General features: G+C 40.9%; 1 protein-coding gene across 2 annotated transcripts in view; it reads right to left on the bottom strand.

Moving 5' to 3' along the window:
* Nucleotides 1–1,230: 1,230 nt before the first annotated feature.
* LOC139388443 (stomatin (EPB72)-like 3b) overlaps nucleotides 1,231–23,470 on the bottom strand; it is a 32,634-nt gene continuing 10,394 nt past the window's right edge. For both annotated transcript variants that reach the window (XM_071135104.1, XM_071135105.1), the window contains exons 3-8: nucleotides 10,900–11,006; nucleotides 9,555–9,627; nucleotides 9,296–9,378; nucleotides 3,668–3,871; nucleotides 1,899–2,033; nucleotides 1,231–1,707 (exon numbers count right to left, since the gene is read on the bottom strand). In XM_071135104.1, coding sequence (XP_070991205.1) covers nucleotides 1,519–1,707; nucleotides 1,899–2,033; nucleotides 3,668–3,871; nucleotides 9,296–9,378; nucleotides 9,555–9,627; nucleotides 10,900–11,006 — 791 coding nt within the window. In that variant the 3' untranslated portion in view covers nucleotides 1,231–1,518. The remainder of the gene's footprint in view (nucleotides 1,708–1,898; nucleotides 2,034–3,667; nucleotides 3,872–9,295; nucleotides 9,379–9,554; nucleotides 9,628–10,899; nucleotides 11,007–23,470) is intronic.

Genomic DNA, 23,470 nt, shown 5'->3' on the forward strand with positions numbered 1-23,470 from the left:
AACTACTACTGCATCAATGTTTTGACCATGACAGTTTATAATCCAGGGTTACTCTAAGCAGTTTAGTCATCTCAACTTGCTCAATTTCCACATTATTTATTACAAGATTTAGTTGAGGTTTAGGGTTTAGTGAGTGTTTTGTTCCAAATACAATGCTTTTAGTTTTAGAAATATTTAGGGCTAACTTATTCCTTGCCTCCCGTTCTGAAACTAACTGCAGCTCTTTGTTAAGTGTTGCAGTCATTTCAGTTGCTGTAGTAGCTGACGTGTATAGTGTTGAATCATTTGCATACATAGACCCTCTGGCTTTACTCAAAGCCAGTAACATGTCATTAGTGAAGATTGAAAAAAGTAAGGGGCCTAGACAGCTGCCCTGGGGAATTCCTGATTCTACTTGGATTATGTTGGAGAGGGTTCCATTAAAGAACACCCTCTGTGTTCCGTTAGACAGGTAACTTTTTATAACAGGGGGTGTAAAGCCATAACACATTTGTTTGTTGACAAATAGTTCAACTCAGGCCTTTTACCATTGGGGGAGGGGGGGGGGGGGGGGGGATCAGTTACATTCTGCTTAACAGGGTGGCTCTTCCATAGACACCAATACGAAAGCAGCTGGGTCCGGTTTCCTCTTCCGTCTCTGGTTCAAGTACTGCTAACACACTAACGCACTCGGTCCAGAGACCCACACATGATAATGGAACCATAGAACCCCCCCCCCCACTGAGCTATGCAGTCTGCAATCCCCATTCTGTGCTGCCCACATAAACCTTTCTGGGATCTTTCATGAAACATGGAACCAACACTTTACATGCTGCGTTTATATTGTCGTTCAGTGTACATGCATGATTTCTGAATTGTAATCTATTGAGGAATATCAAAATATAAAGATTACAAAAATAAAGTTAAATTAAACAATAAGGCCCGAGGGGTGTGGTATATGGTGTGATATATGGCCAATATACCACGACTAAGGGCTGTTCTTGGGTACGATTAAACGCGGAGTGCCTGGACACAGCCCGTAGCCGTGGTATATTGGCCATATATCACAAACCCCTGAGGTGCCTTATTTCTATTATAAACTGGTTACCAACGTAATTAGAGGAGTAAAAATTACTATTTTGTCATACCCGTGACATACGGTCTGATATACCATGGCTGTCAGCCAATCAGCATTCAGGGCTTGAACCACACCGTTTATAATATCCAATAAATTATCAATATAACAGAAAGTATTTCAAACATATTTTTTTTATATTTTTTAACACACTAGAAAGACATTTAAATGGTTTTCAATTTCCACCATAACAGACAAATGAAGGTCTTGACCACGCAGATATACATTCCCTAAAACGTTATTGGGTTGTGTTTCATTCCCATCTAATCCTGAAATCTGAAACAATCCTCGCAGAAAAGAAATGAAACTTTTTTTTTTCTTCTTTCAAATCACCCGAATCAACTAAATCAACTGATTGAATGGTTACATTAGACAGGAGTGGTGGGTGGCGAGTTTTGATGACATCACTTCTTCATGAAGTGACTGATGACGTCCATGGGCAGAGGGAAGATGATGGTGGAGTTCTTCTCCGCAGCGATGGTGGTGAGGGTCTGGAGGTATCTCAGCTGGAGGCCTGATGGAGACTCAGCGATCACTAGAGACGCCTCCTTCAGGGCCCGAGAGGCGTTCATCTCCCCCTCCGCCGCTATCACCTAGAGAGGGGGAGGGGGGGAGGGAGGGGGAGAGGTAATAAACATACAGATACATTTTCAGTATGGAGAAACATTCATCTCCCCCTCTGCCGCTATCACCTAAAGAGGGAGACAAAGAAGTGGATTGGAACAAACCTACAGAGGGAGACAACTGTGTGTGTGTGTGTGTAAGTGTGTGAGTGTGTGCCCACCTTCGCCCTGGCCTCCCGGGTGGCCTCTGCCTCTGCAGCCATGGCTCTCTGCAGCTGGTGGGGCAGCTTCACATCCTTGATCTCCACACGCTCCACCTTGATACCCCACGGGTCAGTAGCCTCGTCCAGACTGGCCTATAGGAAGATAGGATATTACAGCAACACGTTATTACAGAGCCCTCCCTATTCCACCTCATTCAGACTGGACTATAGGAGGGGAACAGAATATTACAGGAAATTATGTTCACCAACGGTGACAAAAAAACTCTCAACCGGTTAAATGGAGAGGCCAACCCACCTCTCCAGTCTGTCCAGAAGGACATCATGGTCAACAGTGTTGAACGCAGCACTTAAGGACAAGTGTCGGCTCTAAGATCATTTACCACTTTAACTAAGGCTGTCTCATTGCTGTGGTCAGCACCAAAACTAGATTGGATTTCTTTTTAATAAATAAAGTTGACACTTAAAAAAAAAAAAGAGCTGTTTTGAAGACCAATTTCTCCAGATTTTTTTGCTTAAGAATGAAAGGATGGAGATTGTCAGAAATTTCCTAAGAGATGAAGAATCTTGATGACATTTTCCCAGATGGGGTTTCATCGTAACAGTTTTTAGTGCCGTGGGAAAAGTCAGTGATTAATAATAGTTTGCACTTCTTCAGAAATTAAATGAATTAAAAACTGTTGGTAGGTTCTAGGTACGGGGGCCCTCAGCCAGGGTAAATAAATCCACAGTGGCTTTGCGTTGTCGGCTAAAGGCACATACCATCAAACTTCTCATCAGGTCTTACTTCTCTGATACCCAGCCTAACGTTGCTTATCTTATCTCTGAAATATGTGTCGAACTCATCATATATAGATGTTCACATAGGTTTGCGAGGGGAGGGGGGGGGGCAGGATTTATCAGGCCATCAATGGTTGAGAAGAGCACTGTCTAATTATTCTGATTAATAGTGATCAAGTTAGTAAAATGAGCACGTCTGGCATTTCTAATGGGCTTGTTATATACGCCAAGTTGATCTCTCAGGATATAATAATGGACCTGCAACTTTGACTTTCTACACTTCAGTCAGACAGGACCTCAGCCAGGTTCCCGGTTCACCTCATAGTCAGACAGGACCTCAGCCAGGTTCCCGGTTCACCTCATAGTCAGACAGGACCCCAGTCAGGTTCCCGGTTCACCTCATAGTCAGACAGGACCTCAGTCAGGTTCTTGGTTCAACTCATAGTCAGACAGGACCTCAGCCAGGTTCTTGGTTCAACTCATAGTCAGACAGGACTTCAGCCAGGTTCTTGCTTCACATCATAGTCAGACAGGACCTCAGCCAGTTTCTTGGTTCTAGGGTTCTACAGTGGTAGGTTCTAGGTACGGGGGCCCTAAGTGAGATTTGGTTCACGGCGGAGAGAAATGTTACTGTTTTTAAGTTAATTTCCAGCAATTCTACACGTTTTGCCATGGAGCTGGAAGTCAGGGCCACTGGGCACGTGCCCTGCATGCTTATTGATGATTACTAGAAGTTTAAATAGCACGGCTAGACTAACTACCAATAGAAACATTAACATGGCTAATTGTCAGGTAATTGAATGCCTGACATAACAAGAACAACTGCTGATGCACAAACCAATGTGCATCAACTGAGTCGACAAAAACATTTAAAAAAAAACATATTTTTGAGGGGTCGGGGCCCCCTTGTGGCAGTGGGTCCTAAGTGACCACTTATGTCACTTATGCCTGGAGCCGGCCCTGGTTTATAGGTTTCTAGGGTTCTGTACCTGCATACTGTGTGAGATGCCCTCGCGGTCTGATAACAGCTCTGCCAGGTTCTTGGTTCCCAGGACGTTTCTCAGGGTGGTCTGGGCCAGGAGACGGGTGGAGAAGTCTGCGTTGGACACGTTGGCCACCGAGGAGATGGGGTCACTCACCCGGAAGTACACCACCCCATCAACACACACTGTCACAGAGTCCTTAGTCAGAATCTACAACACACAAACACCCACAGAGAGAGAGAGAGAAATAGAAAGAGAGAGGAGAGAGAAAGACCTCAATGATTTTGTTTACATCAAGACTGAAGAATGTTATTATATAAAGATAAGATATGCAGTATCAGTCAAAGTTTTATAACACCTAGTCATTCCAGGGTTTTTCTTTATTTTTACTATTTTCTACATTGTAGAATAATAGTGAAGACATCAGAACTATGAAATAACACATATGGAATCATGTAGTAACCAAAAAAGTGTTAAACATATTATATATTTTAGATTCTTCAAAGTAGCCACCCTTTGCCTTGATGACAGCTTTGCACACTCTTGGCATTCTCTCAACCAGCTTCACCTGGAATGCTTTTCCAACAGTCTTGAAGGAGTTCGCACATATGCTGAACACTCGGTGGCTGCTTTTCCTTCACTCTGTGGTCCAACTCATCCCAAACCCTCTCAATGGGTTGAGGTCGGGTGATTGTCAATCACAACATACTTATTGGCAGACTCAACTGCCTTGGTTTCTCAAATGATTGCCTTGCCTGGTTCACCAACTCTCCTTCCAGACGCACATTAATCATCTCCAGTCCAAAATTAAATTTAGAATCGGCTTCCTATTTCGCAAAACAAAGCATCCTTCACTCATGCTGCCAAACATACCCTCGTAAAACTGACCTTCCTACCGATCCTCGACTTCGACGATGTCATTTAACTTCACTAGGGTAGGGGGTGTGTGCCCAAATTAAGTGTGCCCAAATTTAACTGCCTGCTACTCAGCCATAAAAGCTAGAATATGCATCTAATTAGTAGATTTAGATAGAAAACACTCTGAACTTTCTAAAACTGTTTGAATGATGTCTGTGAGTATAACAGAACTCATATGGCAGGCAAAAACCTGAGAGAAAATCCAACCAGGAAGTGGGAAATCTGAGGTTTGTAGTTTTCAAGTCGTTGCCTATCGAATACACAGTGTCTATGGGGTCAGATTGCACTTCCTACGGCTTCCACTAGATGTCAACAGTCTTTAGAACGTTGTTTGATGCTTCTACTGTGAAGGAGGGGGGAATGGGAGCTGAATGAGTCCGAGGTCTGCCAGAGTGGCATGAGCTGATCACGCGCGCTCACGTGAGAGTTAGCTTGCGTTCCACTGCATTTCTACAGACAAAGGAATTCTCCGGTTGGAACATTATTGAAGATTTATGATAAAAACATCCTAAAGATTGATTCTATACTTCGTTTGACATGTTTCTACGAACTGTAATATGATTTTTCGTCTGAACTTTCGCCTGGACTTGCCCGCGCCTCGTGAGTGTGGATTGTGTGCTAAACGCACAAACAAAAAGGAGGTATTTGGACATAAATGATGGACTTTATCAAACAAATCAAACATTTATTGTGGAACTGGGAATCCTGGGAGTGCATTCTGATGTAGATCATCAAAGGTAAGTGAATATTTATAATGCTATTATTTATAATGCTTCTGTTGACTCCACAACATGGCAGATATCTGTATGGCTTGTTTTGTTGTCTGAGCGCTGTACTCAGATTATTACCTGGTGTGCTTTTTCGGTAAAGCTTTTTTGAAATCTGACAAAGCGGTTGCATTAAGGAGAAGTTTATCTGAAGTTCCATGCATAACAGTTGTATTTTTTAGCAATGTTTATTATGAGTATTTCTGTAAATTGATGTGGCTTTCTGCAAAATCACTGCATGTTTTGGAACTACTGAACATAACGCGCCAATGTAAACTGAGATTTTTGGATATAAATATGAACTTTACCGAACAAAACATACATGTATTGTGTAACATGAAGTCCTATGAGTGTCATCTGATGAAGATCATCAAAGGTTAGTGATGAATTTTATCTCTATTTCTGCTTTTTGTGACTTCTCTCTATCGCTGGAAAAATGGATGTTTTTCTGTGACTTGGCTCTGACCGAACATAATCGTTTGGTGTTATTTCGTCGTAAAGCCTTTTTTAAATCGGACACTGTGATTTACAACAAGTGTATCTTTAAAATGGTGTAAAATATTTGTATTTTTGAGGAATTTTAAAGATGGGATGGGATTTCTGTTGTTTTGAATTTGGCACCCTGCAGTTTCACTGGCTGTTGACGAGGTGGGACGCTAGCGTACCACATACCCTAGTGAGGTTAAAAAATAGCTTCCAACACTCTACTCAACAACTTGGATGCAGTCTTTCACAGTGCCATCCGTTTTGTCACCAAAGCCCCATATACTACCCACCACTGCGACCTGTACGCTCTCGTTGGCTGGCTCTCGCTTCATACTCGTCGCCAAACCCACTGGCTCCAGGTTATCTACAAGTCTCTGCTAGGTAAAGCCCCGCCTTATCTCAGCTCACTGGTCACCATAGCAGCATCCACCCGTAGCACGCTCTCCAGCAGATATATCTCACTGGTCACCCCCAAAACCAATTCTTCCTTCGGCCGCCTCTCCTTCCAGTTCTCTGCTGCCAATGACCGGAACGAACTGCAAAAATCACTAAAGCTGGAGACTCTTACCTCCCTCACTAGCTTTAAGCACCAGCTGTCAGAGCAGCTCACAGATCATTCGACCTGTACACAGCTTATCTGTAATTAGCCCATCCAACTACCTCATCCCCATACTGGTATTTATTTATTGATCTTTCTCCTTTCCACCCCAGTATCTCTGCTTTGCACATTCATCTTCTGCACATCTACCATTCCAGTGTTTAATTGCTATATTGTAATTACTTTGCTCTGACAGTTTATTTAATGGGTGTCCATCCTGGTTAGTATAGGTCCTACCTCCTGATTTAAATGACAGTTTATTTAATGGGTGTCCATCCTGGTTAGTATAGGTCCTACCTCCTGATTTAAATGACAGTTTATTTAATGGGTGTCCATCCTGGTTAGTATAGGTCCTACCTCCTGATTTAGATGACAGTTTATTTAATGGGTGTCCATCCTGGTTAGTATAGGTCCTAACTCCTGATTTAAATGACAGTTTATTTAATGGGTGTCCATCCTGGTTAGTATAGGTCCTACCTCCTGATTTAGATGACAGTTTATTTAATGGGTGTCCATCCTGGTTAGTATAGGTCCTACCTCCTGATTTAGATGACAGTTTATTTAATGGGTGTCCATCCTGGTTAGTATAGGTCCTACCTCCTGATTTAAATGACAGTTTATTTAATGGGTGTCCATCCTGGTTAGTATAGGTCCTACCTCCTGATTTAGATGACAGTTTATTTAATGGGTGTCCATCCTGGTTAGTATAGGTCCTACCTCCTGATTTAGATGACAGTTTATTTAATGGGTGTCCATCCTGGTTAGTATAGGTCCTACCTCCTGATTTAGATGACAGTTTATTTAATGGGTGTCCATCCTGGTTAGTATAGGTCCTACCTCCTGATTTAAATGACAGTTTATTTAATGGGTGTCCATCCTGGTTAGTATAGGTCCTACCTCCTGATTTAGATGACAGTTTATTTAACTGGTTAGTATAGGTCCTACATCCTGATTTAGATGACAGTTTATTTAATGGGTGTCCATCCTGGTTAGTATAGGTCCTACCTCCTGATTTAGATGACAGTTTATTTAATGGGTGTCCATCCTGGTTAGTATAGGTCCTACCTCCTGATTTAGATGACAGTTTATTTAATGGGTGTCCATGTCCATCCTGGTTAGTATAGGTCCTACCTCCTGATTTAGATGACAGTTTATTTAACTGGTTAGTATAGGTCCTACCTCCTGATTTAGATGACAGTTTATTTAATGGGTGTCCATCCTGGTTAGTATAGGTCCTACCTCCTGATTTAAATGACAGTTTATTTAATGGGTGTCCATCCTGGTTAGTATAGGTCCTACCTCCTGATTTAAATGACAGTTTATTTAATGGGTGTCCATCCTGGTTAGTATAGGTCCTACCTCCTGATTTAGATGACAGTTTATTTAATGGGTGTCCATCCTGGTTAGTATAGGTCCTACCTCCTGATTTAGATGACAGTTTATTTAATGGGTGTCCATCCTGGTTAGTATAGGTCCTACCTCCTGATTTAGATGACAGTTTATTTAATGGGTGTCCATCCTGGTTAGTATAGGTCCTACCTCCTGATTTAAATGACAGTTTATTTAATGGGTGTCCATCCTGGTTAGTATAGGTCCTACCTCCTGATTTAGATGACAGTTTATTTAATGGGTGTCCATCCTGGTTAGTATAGGTCCTACCTCCTGATTTAGATGACAGTTTATTTAACTGGTTAGTATAGGTCCTACCTCCTGATTTAGATGACAGTTTATTTAATGGGTGTCCATCCTGGTTAGTATAGGTCCTACCTCCTGATTTAGATGACAGTTTATTTAATGGGTGTCCATCCTGGTTAGTATAGGTCCTACCTCCTGATTTAGATGACAGTTTATTTAATGGGTGTCCATCCTGGTTAGTATAGGTCCTACCTCCTGATTTAGATGACAGTTTATTTAACTGGTTAGTATAGGTCCTACCTCCTGATTTAGATGACAGTTTATTTAACTGGTTAGTATAGGTCCTACATCCTGATTTAGATGACAGTTTATTTAATGGGTGTCCATCCTGGTTAGTATAGGTCCTACCTCCTGATTTAGATGACAGTTTATTTAATGGGTGTCCATCCTGGTTAGTATAGGTCCTACCTCCTGATTTAGATGACAGTTTATTTAATGGGTGTCCATGTCCATCCTGGTTAGTATAGGTCCTACCTCCTGATTTAGATGACAGTTTATTTAACTGGTTAGTATAGGTCCTACCTCCTGATTTAGATGACAGTTTATTTAATGGGTGTCCATCCTGGTTAGTATAGGTCCTACCTCCTGATTTAAATGACAGTTTATTTAATGGGTGTCCATCCTGGTTAGTATAGGTCCTACCTCCTGATTTAGATGACAGTTTATTTAATGGGTGTCCATCCTGGTTAGTATAGGTCCTACCTCCTGATTTAGATGACAGTTTATTTAATGGGTGTCCATCCTGGTTAGTATAGGTCCTACCTCCTGATTTAGATGACAGTTTATTTAATGGGTGTCCATCCTGGTTAGTATAGGTCCTACCTCCTGATTTAAATGACAGTTTATTTAATGGGTGTCCATCCTGGTTAGTATAGGTCCTACCTCCTGATTTAGATGACAGTTTATTTAACTGGTTAGTATAGGTCCTACATCCTGATTTAGATGACAGTTTATTTAATGGGTGTCCATCCTGGTTAGTATAGGTCCTACCTCCTGATTTAGATGACAGTTTATTTAATGGGTGTCCATTCTGGTTAGTATAGGTCCTACCTCCTGATTTAGATGACAGTTTATTTAATGGGTGTCCATCCTGGTTAGTATAGGTCCTACCTCCTGATTTAGATGACAGTTTATTTAATAGGTGTCCATCCTGGTTAGTATAGGTCCTACCTCCTGTGGAGGAATGTCGAATGACACGGTTCTCAGGTCCACTTTCACGAAGGAGTCTGTGCATGGCAGCACGAAAAAGATACCTGGAAGAGAGAGAGTTTATTTATTTTTATCAATGTAGATTGAATATGCGTGCGCACACACACACACACACACACACACACACACACACACACACACACACACACACACACACACACACACACACACACACACACACACACACACACACACACACACACAGTGACTGGTCTTTTACCTGGTCCCTTAGCCTTCCGGTCTGTAATACGGCCCAGCCTGAAGATGACAGCACGTTCATACTCCTGAACTATCTACAACACAACACACACACACACACACACACACACACACACACACACACACACACACACACACACACACACACACACACACAACACAAAAAGTTAAATATAGAACATATCTTGGTAGATTTTAGTTAGAGGTATCTGTAGTTCTGTAGTTCTGTAGGTATGTAGTTCTGTAGGTATGTAGTTCTGTAGTTCTGTAGTTCGGTAGGTATGTAGTTCTGTAGGTATGTAGTTCTGTAGTTCTGTAGGTATGTAGTTCGGTAGGTATGTAGTTCTGTAGTTCGGTAGGTATGTAGTTCTGTAGGTATGTAGTTCTGTAGTTCTGTAGGTATGTAGTTCTGTAGGTATGTAGTTCTGGAGGTATGTAGTTCTGTAGTTCTGGAGGTATGTAGGTATGTAGTTCTGTAGTTCTGGAGGTATGTAGTTCTGTAGTTCTGGAGGTATGTAGGTATGTAGTTCTGTAGTTCTGTACGTATGTAGTTCTGTAGGTATGTAGTTCTGTAGTTCTGTAGGTATGTAGTTCTGTAGTTCTGTAGTTCTGTAGGTATGTAGTTCTGTAGTTCTGTAGGTATGTAGTTCTGTCGTTCTGTAGGTATGTAGTTCTGTAGTTCTGTTGGTATGTAGTTCTGTAGTTCTGTAGGTATGTAGTTCTGTTGGTATGTAGTTCTGTAGTTCTGTAGGTATGTAGTTCTGTAGTTCTGTAGGTATGTAGGTATGTAGTTCTGGAGGTATGTAGTTCTGTAGTTCTGGAGGTATGTAGTTCTGTAGGTATGTAGTTCTGTAGTTCTGTAGGTCTGGAGGTATGTAGTTCTGTAGTTCTGGAGGTATGTAGTTCTGTAGGTATGTAGTTCTGTAGTTCTGGAGGTATGTAGTTCTGTAGTTCTGGAGGTATGTAGTTCTGTAGGTATGTAGTTCTGTAGTTCTGGAGGTATGTAGTTCTGTAGGTATGTAGTTCTGTAGTTCTGTAGGTCTGTAGGTATGTAGTTCTGTAGTTCTGTAGGTCTGTAGGTATGTAGTTCTGTAGTTATGTAGGTATGTAGTTCTGTAGTTCTGTAGTTCTGTAGGTATGGAGTTCTGTAGTTCTGTAGGTATGTAGTTCTGTAGTTCTGTAGGTATGTAGTTATAGTACAATTTTTGGTACAGTAAAATGGATTACAGTAACTTACTGTAAAATAAATTACAGTAACTTACTGGCCAATTACTTTTTACAGTACAGCTTTGACTGGAATGAAGACGCCCGTTCTATTCATTCTATGGACATTGTGTCTTACTCACCTTTATACAGAACCAGATGGTGAAGGGGAACAGGGAGAAGACGAACAGTCCAGAGAGGATCACAATGAGCCAGCCACAGCAACCTAGGCTCCCTGAACCAACATCAGCTGAGAGAGAGAGAGAGAGAGAGAGGTAGACAGGGAGAGAGGTAGAGAGAGAGAGAAATAGAGAGAGAAATAGAGAGAGAAATGACATGTTATTAGCATTTGTTGGAAATGGCAAGTTTTAGAAAACCAGAGTTTGGATGGGAGTCACTTCTTGTCTATATAGACTCCTGTCATGGTAAGGAGGAAGGAAATATATAAATGTAGAAATCACTGATCCCTTTACTACAGTGAGCTGTACAGTGTATTGTACAATCTACTCTGAAGAAAATTATCAATGCAACAATTAAAGTGTTGGTCTCATGTTTCCTGAGCTGAAATAAAAGATCCCAGAAATGTTCCATACGCACAGAAAAAGCTTATTGCTCTCAAATGTTGTGCAGAAATGTGTTTACCTCCCTATTAGGGAGTATTTTTCCATTTACCAAGATAATCCATCCACCTGACAGGTGTGGCATATCAAGAAGCTGATTAAACAGCATGATCCTTACACAGGCGCACCTTGTGCTGGGGACAATAAAAGGCCACTGAAACATGTGTAGTTTTGTCACACAACACAATGTATGTCAACCTTTTTGAGGGAGCTTGTAATTGGCTGCAGGAATGTCCACCAGAGTTAATTTCTCTACCATAAGCCACCTCCAACATTGTTTTAGAGAATTTCGCAGTACGTCCAATCGGCCTCACAACCGCAAACCACGTATATGGCGTTGTGTGGGCGAGCGGTTTGCTGATGTCAACGTTGTGAACAGAGAGCCCCATGGTAGCGCTGGGGTTATGGTAAGGGAAGGTATAAACTACGGACAATGAACACAATTGCATTTTATCGCTGATAATTTGAATGCACAGAGATACCGTGACGAGACCCTGTGAGGCCCATTGTCATGCCATTCATCCATCATCTCATGTTTCTGCATGATAATGCAGGCCCCATGTCGCAAGGATCGTTCATATTTCCTGAAAGCTGAAAATGTCCCAGTTCTTCCATGGTCTGCATTCTCACCAGACATGTCACCCATTGAGCATGTTTGGGATGCTCTGGATCGACGTGTACAACAGCGTGTTTTAGTTCCCGCCAATATCCAGCAACTTCACACAGCCATTGAATAATGGAACAACATTCCCCAGGCCACATCTAACAGCCTGATTAACTCTATGTGAAGGAAATGTGTCGTGCTGCATGAGGCAAATGGTGGTCTCACCAGATACTGACTGGTTTTCTGATCCACACCCCTACCTCTTTATTAAAGGTATCTGTGACCAACAGATGCATATCTGTATTCCCAGTCATGTGAAATCCATAGATTAGCAACCTAATGAATTTATTTCCTAATAACTGTAACTAAGTAAATCTTTGAAATTGTTGCATGTTGCGTTTATATTTTTTGTTCAGTATATATTTAGCGTTTGATATTTTATTAGGATCCCTTTTTGCGAAAGCATCAGCTACTCTTTCAAGAACAACTGAAGGACATAACTACGTACACTAAATATAGGACATGAATACGTAAATATAAAAAATGGCGTAGCTTTTTAAATCACGTAGCCTACATATCAATGCAAACACACAAAATATCTGGGTCCAATAGGAGAGAGGCGTTGTGCAGTAAGATGAAGATCTGCGTCCCACACCGTTGTGCAGTGAGATGTTGCTATATCTGTTTTTTTATATCTTGTTTTTTTGTTGTTGTTTTTTGAAAGCAGGTTTGCTGTTCATTTGAGCAATCTGAGATGGAAGGGAGTTCCATGCAATAACATCTCTATAATTCTGTACCCTTTCTTGAATTTGTTCTGGGGACAGTGAAAAGACCCCTGGTGGTATGTCTGGTGGGTTAAGTGTGTGTCAGATATGTGTGTAAGTTGACTCGGCAAACAATTTGGAATTTTCAACACATTAATTGTCACGCCCTGACCTTAGAGATGCTTATTATTCTCTATGTTTGGTTAGGTCGGGGTGTGACTCGGGTGGGAAAGTCAATGTTTTCTATTTCTTTGTTTTTGGCCGAGTGTGGTTCCCAATCAAATCAAATCAAATCAAATGTATTTATATAGCCCTTCGTACATCAGCTGATATCTCAAAGTGCTGTACAGAAACCCAGCCTAAAACCCCAAACAGCAAGCAATGCAGGTGTAGAAGCACCTACATCAGAGGCAGCTGTCTATCGTTGTCTCTGAGTCAAGAGCCTGAAGAGACGATCTACGGTCCGGCGGTCCTGGCGACGATCGCTGCATGAGAGGCGCCACCGAAGTGGGGGGAGCCTCAAGCGGAGCGGGGTCTGCGTCCCGCACCGGAGCCCCCACCGGAGCCCCCACCGAGTGTCCCCTATAGGTTCAGGTTTGTGGCCGGAGTCCGCACCTTTGGGGGGAGTACTGTCACACCCTGACCTTAGAGATCCTTATTATTCTCTATGTTTGGTTAGGTCAGGGTGTGACTCGGGTGGGAAAGTCGATGTTTTCTATTTCTATTTCACACCGAGTGTGGTTCCCAATCAGAGGCAGCTGTCTATGATTGTCTCTGATTGGGGATCATATATAAGTTGTCATTTTCCTTTTGGGTTTTGTGGAATCTTGTTTTCTGTTTAGTGTCTGTGCCTGACAGAACTGTGCGCTTTCGTTTTCACATTTGTTATTTTGTTTGAGTGTTTTTGAATATTAAAGTCATGAACACTGTCCACGCTGCGCCTTGGTCCACTCTTCATTCCAACAACGAGAGCCGTTACATTAATTAATGTTTCTTATAAAAATAAGAAGTGATTCAGTCAGTCTCTCCTCAACTCTTAGCCAAGAGAGACTGGTAATCATAACATTTATTAAGTCCTCTCATTAAGGCAAGAGGTGCCCCTCTGTTTTTGGCTACAGCTCAACAAGGTATTTTCTTGTAGCACTCGACCACATGGCTGGACAATAATTAAGAGAAGATAAAACTAGAGACTGCAGAAATGGCTTTTTGGAGTGTAGTGTCAAAAAGCAGAGCATCTCTTTATTATGGACAGACCTCCGCCCATCTTTACAACCATTGAATCTATATGTTTAGATCATGACAGTTTACAATCTAAGGTAACGACAAGTCATTTAGTCTCCTCAACCTATTCAACAGCCATACCATTACCAGATTCAGGTCATTGGTAAAAATAGAAAAGAGTAGAGGGCCTAGTGAGCTGCCCTGCGGTACACCACATCCTACATGCTTGACATTAGAGAGGCTTCCATTAAATAAAACTCTCTTGTTCTATTATATATATATATATATATATATATATATAAACTCAGGAAGAAAAGAAATGTCCTCTCAATGTCAACTGCATTTTTTTCAGCAAACTTAACATGTGTAAACGTTTGTGTGAACATAAGAAGATTCAACAACTGAGACATAAACTGAACAAGTTCCACAGACATGTGACTAACAGAAATGGAATAATGTGTCCCTAAACAAAGGGGGGGTCAAAATCTAAAGTAACAGTCAGTATCTGGTGCGGCCACCAGCTGCATTAACTACTGCAGTGCATCTCCTATTCATGGACTGCACCAGATTTGCCAGTTCTTGCTGTGAGTTGTTACCCCACTCTTAAACCAAGGCACCTGTAAGTTCCTGGACATTTCTGGAGTAATGGCCCTAGCCCTCACCCTCCAATCCAATAGGTCCCAGACATGCTCAATTGGATTGAGCTCTGGGCTCTTCGCTGGCCATGGCAGAACACTGACATTCCTGTCTTGCAGGAAATCATGCACAGAACAAGCAGTATGGCTGGTGGCATCTTCATGCTGGAGGGTCATGTCAGGATGAGCCTGCAGGAAGGGTACCACATGAGGGAGGAGGATGTCTTCCCTGTAACACACAGCGTTGAGATTGCCTGCAATGACAACAAGCTCAGTTCGATGATGCTGTGACACACCGCCCCAGACCATGACGGACCATCCACCTCCAAATCGATCCCACTCTGGAGTACAGGCCTCGGTGTAATGCTCATTCCTTCAGCGATAAACGCGAGTCCGACCATCACCCCTAGTGAGACAAAACCGCAACTTGTCAGTGAAGAGCACTTTTTGCCAGTCCTGCGATGGTGGGTTTGTGCCCATATGCGACGTTGTTGCCAGTGATGTCTGGGCCTATTGCAGACAGTCTGAGCACTGATGGAGGGATTGTGCGTTCCTGGTGTAACTCGGGCAGTTGTTATTGCCATCCTGTACTTGTCCCGCAGGTGTGATGTTTGGATGTACCGATCCTGTGCAGGTGTTGTTACACGTGGTCTGCCACTGCGAGGACGATCAGCTGTCCATTCTGTCTCCCTGTAGCACTGTCTTAGGCGTCTCACATTGCAATTTATTGCCCTGGCCACATCTGCAGTCCTCATGCCTCCTTGCAGCATGCCTAAGGCACGTTCACGCAGATGAGCAGGGACCCTGGGCATCTTTCTTTTGGTGTTTTTCAGAGTCAGTAGAAAGGCCTCTTTAGTGTCCTAAGTTTTCATAACTGTGACCTTAATTGCCTACTGTCTGTAAGCTGTCAGTGTCTTAACGACCGTTCCACAGGTGCATGTTCATTAATTGTTTATGGTTCATTGAACAAGAATGGGAAACAGTATTTTAACCCGATGCAATGAAGATCTGTGAAGTTTTGGGATTTTTACGAATGATCTTTGAAAGACAGGGTCCTGAAAAGGGGACGTTTCTCTTTTTTGCTGAGTTTAGCTCTGAATCCATGATATGACAGAGGTTGAAAAGCCATAAAACATAAATTATCTCAACAACAGGTTATGGTCAATAATATCAAAGGCTGCACTGAAATCTAACAGTACGGCTCCCACAGTCTTCTTATTATCAATTTCTTTCAACCAATCATCAGTCATTTGTGTCAGTGCAGTACATGTTGAATGGCCTTCTCTTTAAGCATGCGGGAAAGTATGTTGTTAATTTGTTTACAGAGAAATAGAATTGTATTTGGTCAAACACCATTATTTAACAGTTTGTTAAGAGCTGGCAGCAAGCTGATTGGTCTGCTGTTAGAACCAGTAAAAGCCGTTTTACCACTCTTGGATAGCGGAATTACTTTGGCTTCCCTCCAGGCCTGAGGACAAAAACTTTCCTCTAGGTTCAGATTAAAGATATGACAGATAGGAGTGGCCAGAGAGTCAGCTACCATCCTCAGTAGCTTTCCATCTAAGTTTTCAATGCCAGGTCTGTCATTATTGATCGACCATTTTTCCACCTCTCCCACACTTACTTTACCAACTTATAACTTAAAATGCTTTTCTTTCATTATTAATTTTTGTTTTTTAAATGTGTGAATTCGATAACTCACTGTTCGCTGTTGGCATTTCTTGTCTAAGTTTGCCCAATTTGCCAAATATTTGGAAACATCAAATGGTTTTGTGATGAATTTGTCTTTCTGGACATCATTTCATTTAAAGTACTACAACGTTTTTTATTCACCATTCTTTATATAATTCATCTTGGCTTCATAATACAGTTTATTCTTCTTTTTGTTGAGTTTAGTGACATAATCTGTCAATTTCCAGTAAGTCAGCCAGTCAGTTATTAGCCACTGCTTTTTCCCAATCTCTTTCAACCATACTGTTTTTCATTTCCTCATCAATCCATGGAGCCCTAACAGTTCTAACAGTCAGTTTCTTAACAGGTGCATTCTTATCAATAACTGGTAGAAACTGTTTCATAAATGGATCAAGTGGTGCGTCTGGATGCTCCTCATTACACACATCAGACAAAACAAATATTTGTTATATCTTCTAGTCTAGGATGGCAGTGATCACACCGTGCTTCTTTCTACACCTGCATATGCTTGCTGTTTGGGGTTTTAGGCTGGGTTTCTGTACAGCACAGCTGATGAAAGAAGGGCTTTACAAATACATTTGATTTGATCACACACAGGTCTGTTTACTTCTGAAGTAACATCATAATGCTATCTGGTGATAAAGACATTAGCAGAGGGAGGGGTTTTATGAAGTAGCAGAGCATAATGCTATCTGGTGATGAAGACATTAGCAGAGGGAGGGGTTTTATGAAGTAGCATAGCATAATGCTATCTGGTGATGAAGACATTAGCAGAGGGAGGGGTTTTATGAAGTAGCATAGCATAATGCTATCTGGTGATAAAGACATTAGCAGAGGGAGGGGTTTTATGGGGTTTTATGAAAAAGCATAGCACAATGCTATCTGGTGATGAAGACATTAGCAGAGGGAGGGGTTTTATGGGGTTTTATGAAGTAGCATAGCATAATGCTATCTGGTGATGAAGACATTAGCAGAGGGAGGGGTTTTATGAAGTAGCATAGCATAATGCTATCTGGTGATGAAGACATTAGCAGAGGGAGGGGTTTTATGGGGTTTTATGAAGTAGCATAGCATAATGCTATCTGGTGATGAAGACATTAGCGGAGGGAGGGGTTTTATGAAGTAGCATAGCATAATGCTATCTGGTGATGAAGACATTAGCAGAGGGAGGGGTTTTATGAAGTAGCATAGCATAATGCTATCTGGTGATGAAGACATTAGCAGAGGGAGGGGTTTTATGAAGTAGCATAGCATAATGCTATCTGGTGATGAAGACATTAGCGGAGGGAGGGGTTTTATGGGGTTTTATGAAGTAGCATAGCATAATGCTATCTGGTGATGAAGACCACACACACACACACACACACACACACACACACACACACACACACACACACACGGTCAAGGCCAACAAAGGTTGTGTTATGCAACAAAGCGTCATGTGCTCCCTCCCTCTAGATGAAAGATAAATAAATTCCACGTGTTGTCACAGTTGGGATGACTCATCTCAGCCTGGGATCCCTACAGATGTTGGATCTTCATTTGATCATCCTGTTGTTGAAGGAATTTTATTCAACGTTTAAAAAGGTTTCTAAAGTTTATAATTTCCCATTTAAAATGAAAGACTTGATTTGCCCTAATAAAAAAATTGATCAACCCCTACTAAAAATTATAATCCACATCATGATCCACATTTCCTGTCGCTGAAGGGTTATTTTTCTGCTTTGTGAAACTGGCTCAAATTAAGATACGGCATCTGTAATGGTTTGAGCTCATGGAAATATACTATCTGAGAAAATCAGAGGAAATCGTCTCCTAAAACAAGCCCAGTCTGTGTGTCACATACACAATGTCAACATTAACGTTAGTCGATTACTGTGTAGTTATGCTATTGATAGTGTGTGTTGACAGCGTTTAATAACATAGCTTGCTTAATCAGTCTGTATCTTTTAAATGAGTCTATTGAATTACAGTGCCTACCGATAAAACCTTGTTATTTTCCCCCACACAGACGATAGTCAATCTGAATGAATGGTTCTGGGCTATTTTCCTTATTACGGATAGCTCTGTTTTGCTAAACGTCACTTCAGCCAGAGGAAGTGTTTGATCACCGTACAGAAGTCCAGTGGGTAGGCCTGTATTGTGTAAAAGTGTTTCACTTCCCCCAATGGAAAACAGAAGCTCAAATTTCCCGTCAACTTTCTAACTTTTGTTCTACATTGACGTTCGTTATTGGTAAAGACTTTTCTTTTTTACAGTGTCAGTCTATTTCAGGCTCAAGCGTTTTACTGCCGTTCCGCTGAACCATATGACACAATTATCAGCCCTATTAGCCCTTTCATTTAGAGAGACCTACAGTAGTGAGTGCATACATATTTGGTCCTCTGTGGAAATTGAACCCACAACCCTGGCATTGAAAGTGCCATGCTCTATTAACTGAGCCACAAGGGGAGAAACACTATAGAGACAGAGAGGCCCACCGTGATCTGTCCTGTCCGCTCTCTCGTAATACAGAGCCTTCACAAAGATATTCATACCCCTTGAACTTAGTCCACATTTTGTTGTGTTACAGGCTGAATTCAAAATGGATTGAAAATAATATTTTCTCTCACCCCATCTACACACAATACCCCATAATGACGTCACAATACCCCGTAATGACGTCACAATACCCCGTAATGACGTCACAATACCCCGTAATGACGTCACAATACCCCACAATGACGTCACAATACCCCACAATGACGTCACAATACCCCATAATGACGTCACAATACCCCATAATGACGTCACAATACCCCATAATGACGTCACAATACCCCATAATGACGTCACAATACCCCATAATGACGTCACAATACCCCATAATGACGTCAGAATACCCCATAAGGATAAAATGAAAACGTTTTTTGGAAATGTTTGCACATTTATTGAAAATAAAATACATAAATATCTCATTTACATAAATATTCACACCCCTTGAGTCAATACATGTTAGAATCACCTTTGGCAGCGATTACAGCTGTGAGTCTTTCTGGGTCAGTCTCTGTGAGATTTGCACACCTGTACAATATTGTGCAATACTTCAAGCTCTGTCTAATTGGTTGTTGATCATTGCTAGACAGCCATTTTCAACTCTTGCCATAGATTTTAATGCCGATTTAAGTCAAATCTGTAACTAGGCCACTCAGGAAAATGCAGTCGTCTTGGTAAGTAACTCCAGTGTATATTTGGCCTTGTGTTTTAGGTTATTGTCCTGCTGAATGTTGAATTCATCTCCCAGTGTCTGTTGGAAAGCAGACTGAACCAGGTTTTCCTCCAGGGTTTTGCCTGTGCTTAGCTCTATTACATTTATTTTATCCTAAAAACTGCCTAGTCCTTGTTGATGACAAGCATACCCATAACATGATGCAGCCACCACCATGCTTGAAAATATGAAGAGTGGTACTCAGTAATGTGTTGTGTTGGATTTGCCCCAAACACAACACTTTGTATTCAGGACATAAGGTTCATTTCTTTGCCACATTTTTAGCAGTTTTACTTTAGTGCCTTGTTGTAAACAGGAAGCATGTTTTGGAATATATTTATTCTGTACAGGCTTCCTTTTCACTCTGTCATTTAGGTTAGTATTGTGTAGTAACTACAATGTTGTTGATCGATCCTCAGTTTTCTCCTATCACAGACATTAAACTCTATAAATGTTTTAAAGTCACCATTGGTCTCATGGTGAAATCTCTGAGCAGTTTCCTTCCTCTCCAGCAACTGAGTTAGGAAGGACGCCTGTATCTTTATAGTGACTGGGTGTATTGATACACCATCCAAAGTGTGCACCTGAGTGGCACAGCGGTCTAAGGCACTGCCTCTCAGTGCAAGAGGCGTCACTACAGTCCCTGGTTTGAATCCAGGCTGTATCACATCTGGCCCGTGATTGGGCAGTGCACAGTAGGCCGTCATTGTAAATAAGAATTTGTTCTTAAATGACATGCCGGGCTAAATAAATAAATAACTTCCCATCTATCAACAGGTGACCTTCGTTGCGAAGCATTGGAAAACCTCCCTGGTCTTTGTGGTTGAAATTCACTGCGTGACTGAGGGACCTTACAGATAATTGTATGTGTGGGGTACAGAGATGAGGTAGTCATCGAAAATCATCTTAAACATTATTATTGCACACAGAGTGAGTCCATGCAAATTATTATGTGACTCGTTAAGCACAATTTTACTCCTGAACTTGCCATAACAAAGGGGTTGAATACTTGATTGACTCAAGACATTTCACCTTCTCATTTTTAATGAATTTATAAAAACATAATTTCAGTTTCACATAGTCTAATATGATGTGTTGTATGCAGCATCTGTGGTAAAAATTCACACTGTAAACCTAACAAAGGGTTGGAACTAAATTAAACCTAACAAAGGGTTGGAACTAAATTAAACCTAACAAAGGGTTGGAACTAAATTAAACCTAACAAAGGGTTGGAACTAAATTAAACCTAACAAAGGGTTGGAACTAAATTAAACCTAACAAAGGGTTGGAACTAAATTAAACCTAACAAAGGGTTGGAACTAAATTAAACCTAACAAAGGGTTGGAACTAAATTAAACCTAACAAAGGGTTGGAACTAAATTAAACCTAACAAAGGGTTGGAACTAAATTAAACCTAACAAAGGGTTGGAACTAAATTAAACCTAACAAAGGGTTGGAACTAAATTAAACCTAACAAAGGGTTGGAACTAAATTAAACCTAACAAAGGGTTGGAACTAAATTAAACCTAACAAAGGGTTGGAACTAAATTAAACCTAACAAAGGGTTGGAACTAAATTAAACCTAACAAAGGGTTGGAACTAAATTAAACCTAACAAAGGGTTGGAACTCAATTAAACCTAACAAAGGGTTGGAACTAAATTAAACCTAACAAAGGGTTGGAACTAAATTAAACCTAACAAAGGGTTGGAACTAAATTAAACCTAACAAAGGGTTGGAACTAAATTAAACCTAACAAAGGGTTGGAACTCAATTAAACCTAACAAAGGGTTGGAACTAAATTAAACCTAACAAAGGGTTGGAACTCAATTAAACCTAACAAAGGGTTGGAACTCAATTAAACCTAACAAAGGGTTGGAAATCAATTAAACCTAACAAAGGGTTGGAACTCAATTAAACCTAACAAAGGGTTGGAACTAAATTAAACCTAACAAAGGGTTGGAACTAAATTAAACCTAACAAAGGGTTGGAACTAAATTAAACCTAACAAAGGGTTGGAACTAAATTAAACCTAACAAAGGGTTGGAACTAAATTAAACCTAACAAAGGGTTGGAACTCAATTAAACCTAACAAAGGGTTGGAACTCAATTAAACCTAACAAAGGGTTGGAACTCAATTAAACCTAACAAAGGGTTGGAACTAAATTAAACCTAACAAAGGGTTGGAACTAAATTAAACCTAACAAAGGGTTGGAACTAAATTAAACCTAACAAAGGGTTGGAACTCAATTAAACCTAACAAAGGGTTGGAACTCAATTAAACCTAACAAAGGGTTGGAACTAAATTAAACCTAACAAAGGGTTGGAACTCAATTAAACCTAACAAAGGGTTGGAACTAAATTAAACCTAACAAAGGGTTGGAACTAAATTAAACCTAACAAAGGGTTGGAACTAAATTAAACCTAACAAAGGGTTGGAACTAAATTAAACCTAACAAAGGGTTGGAACTAAATTAAACCTAACAAAGGGTTGGAACTAAATTAAACCTAACAAAGGGTTGGAACTAAATTAAACCTAACAAAGGGTTGGAACTAAATTAAACCTAACAAAGGGTTGGAACTAAATTAAACCTAACAAAGGGTTGGAACTAAATTAAACCTAACAAAGGGTTGGAACTAAATTAAACCTAACAAAGGGTTGGAACTATACAATGTATTCATCATTCCAACACATGAGGATAATAATAGATATAATAGGTATAATATATAGATATATAATATAATAATATAATAATAGACCTACATTACTGATTAGGATGATTGACTAGACCCTGATCCTGGAGAGATAAACCTCCTGTAGGTTTTAACTCTAACCCTGATCCTGGAGAGATAAACCTCCTGTAGGTTTTAACTCTAACCCTGATCCTGGAGAGATAAACCTCCTGTAGGTTTTAACTCTAACCCTGATCCTGGAGAGATAAACCTCCTGTAGGTTTTAACTCTAACCCTGATCCTGGAGAGATAAACCTCCTGTAGGTTTTAACTCTAACCCTGATCCTGGAGAGATACCCTCCTGTAGGTTTTAACTCCAACCCTGTTCCTAGAGAGATAAACCTCCTGTAGGTTTTAACTCCAACCCTGTTCCTGGAGAGATAAACCTCCTGTAGGTTTTAACTCCAACCAGAGTGGTAACTAACTAGAATCAAGTGCGCTACATTAGGACAGTTGCTCTCCATGAACGGTAGCTGTCCAGGAAATGTAAAATGGTTTAGGTAAAGGTTAGGGTTAGGGTTAGGGTTAAGGTTAAGGTGAAGGTTAGGGTTAAGGTTAGGGTTAGGGTTAAGGTTAGGGTGAAGGTTAGGGTTAGGGTTAAGGTTAGGGTTAGGGTTAGGGTTAGGGTTAAGGTTAGGGTTAGGGTTAAGGTTAGGGTTAGGGTTAAGTTTAGGGAAGGGTTATTCATGAATTCACTTTCTGGCTGAACTGCATGACCTAAAAATCCTCATCTGAGTCTATCCTCAACTCTACTTGTAATACATAAAAACACAAGCCTGTCAGACCTGTTAGCTGTTGAAATAACCTGGGAAAACACATGCTCACACAATCTACCTGTGGAATACACTTATACCACTACGACTGCATTAGGTTAACATGCACTCACCTAACGTTATCAGGGAACAAGGAGCTGGGAATGTTTAAAGCCTTGACAAAACACTACGGGATGAAAGCATTGTGTAGTGTCGCTATTATACACATAGCCTTAGGTAGCAGTTTATCTCCCTCCAATGACTGGGTATTTACTGTACCTGCAGAGTCTACTAAAGTAGCCTAATCATTAGAGATAGATAGAGATAGAAGTGTAATAATGGGGCCTTCCTGATACCTAACACTTCAGTAGTTAACTCTATACCTACCTTAGCCGACACCACATGGTACAGTATAGTGGTGCTTGTGTTTTAAAAAGCTCAGGTTAAA

Source organism: Oncorhynchus clarkii, chromosome 29 (assembly GCF_045791955.1).
Source record: "Oncorhynchus clarkii lewisi isolate Uvic-CL-2024 chromosome 29, UVic_Ocla_1.0, whole genome shotgun sequence".
Lineage (NCBI taxonomy): Eukaryota > Metazoa > Chordata > Actinopteri > Salmoniformes > Salmonidae > Oncorhynchus > Oncorhynchus clarkii.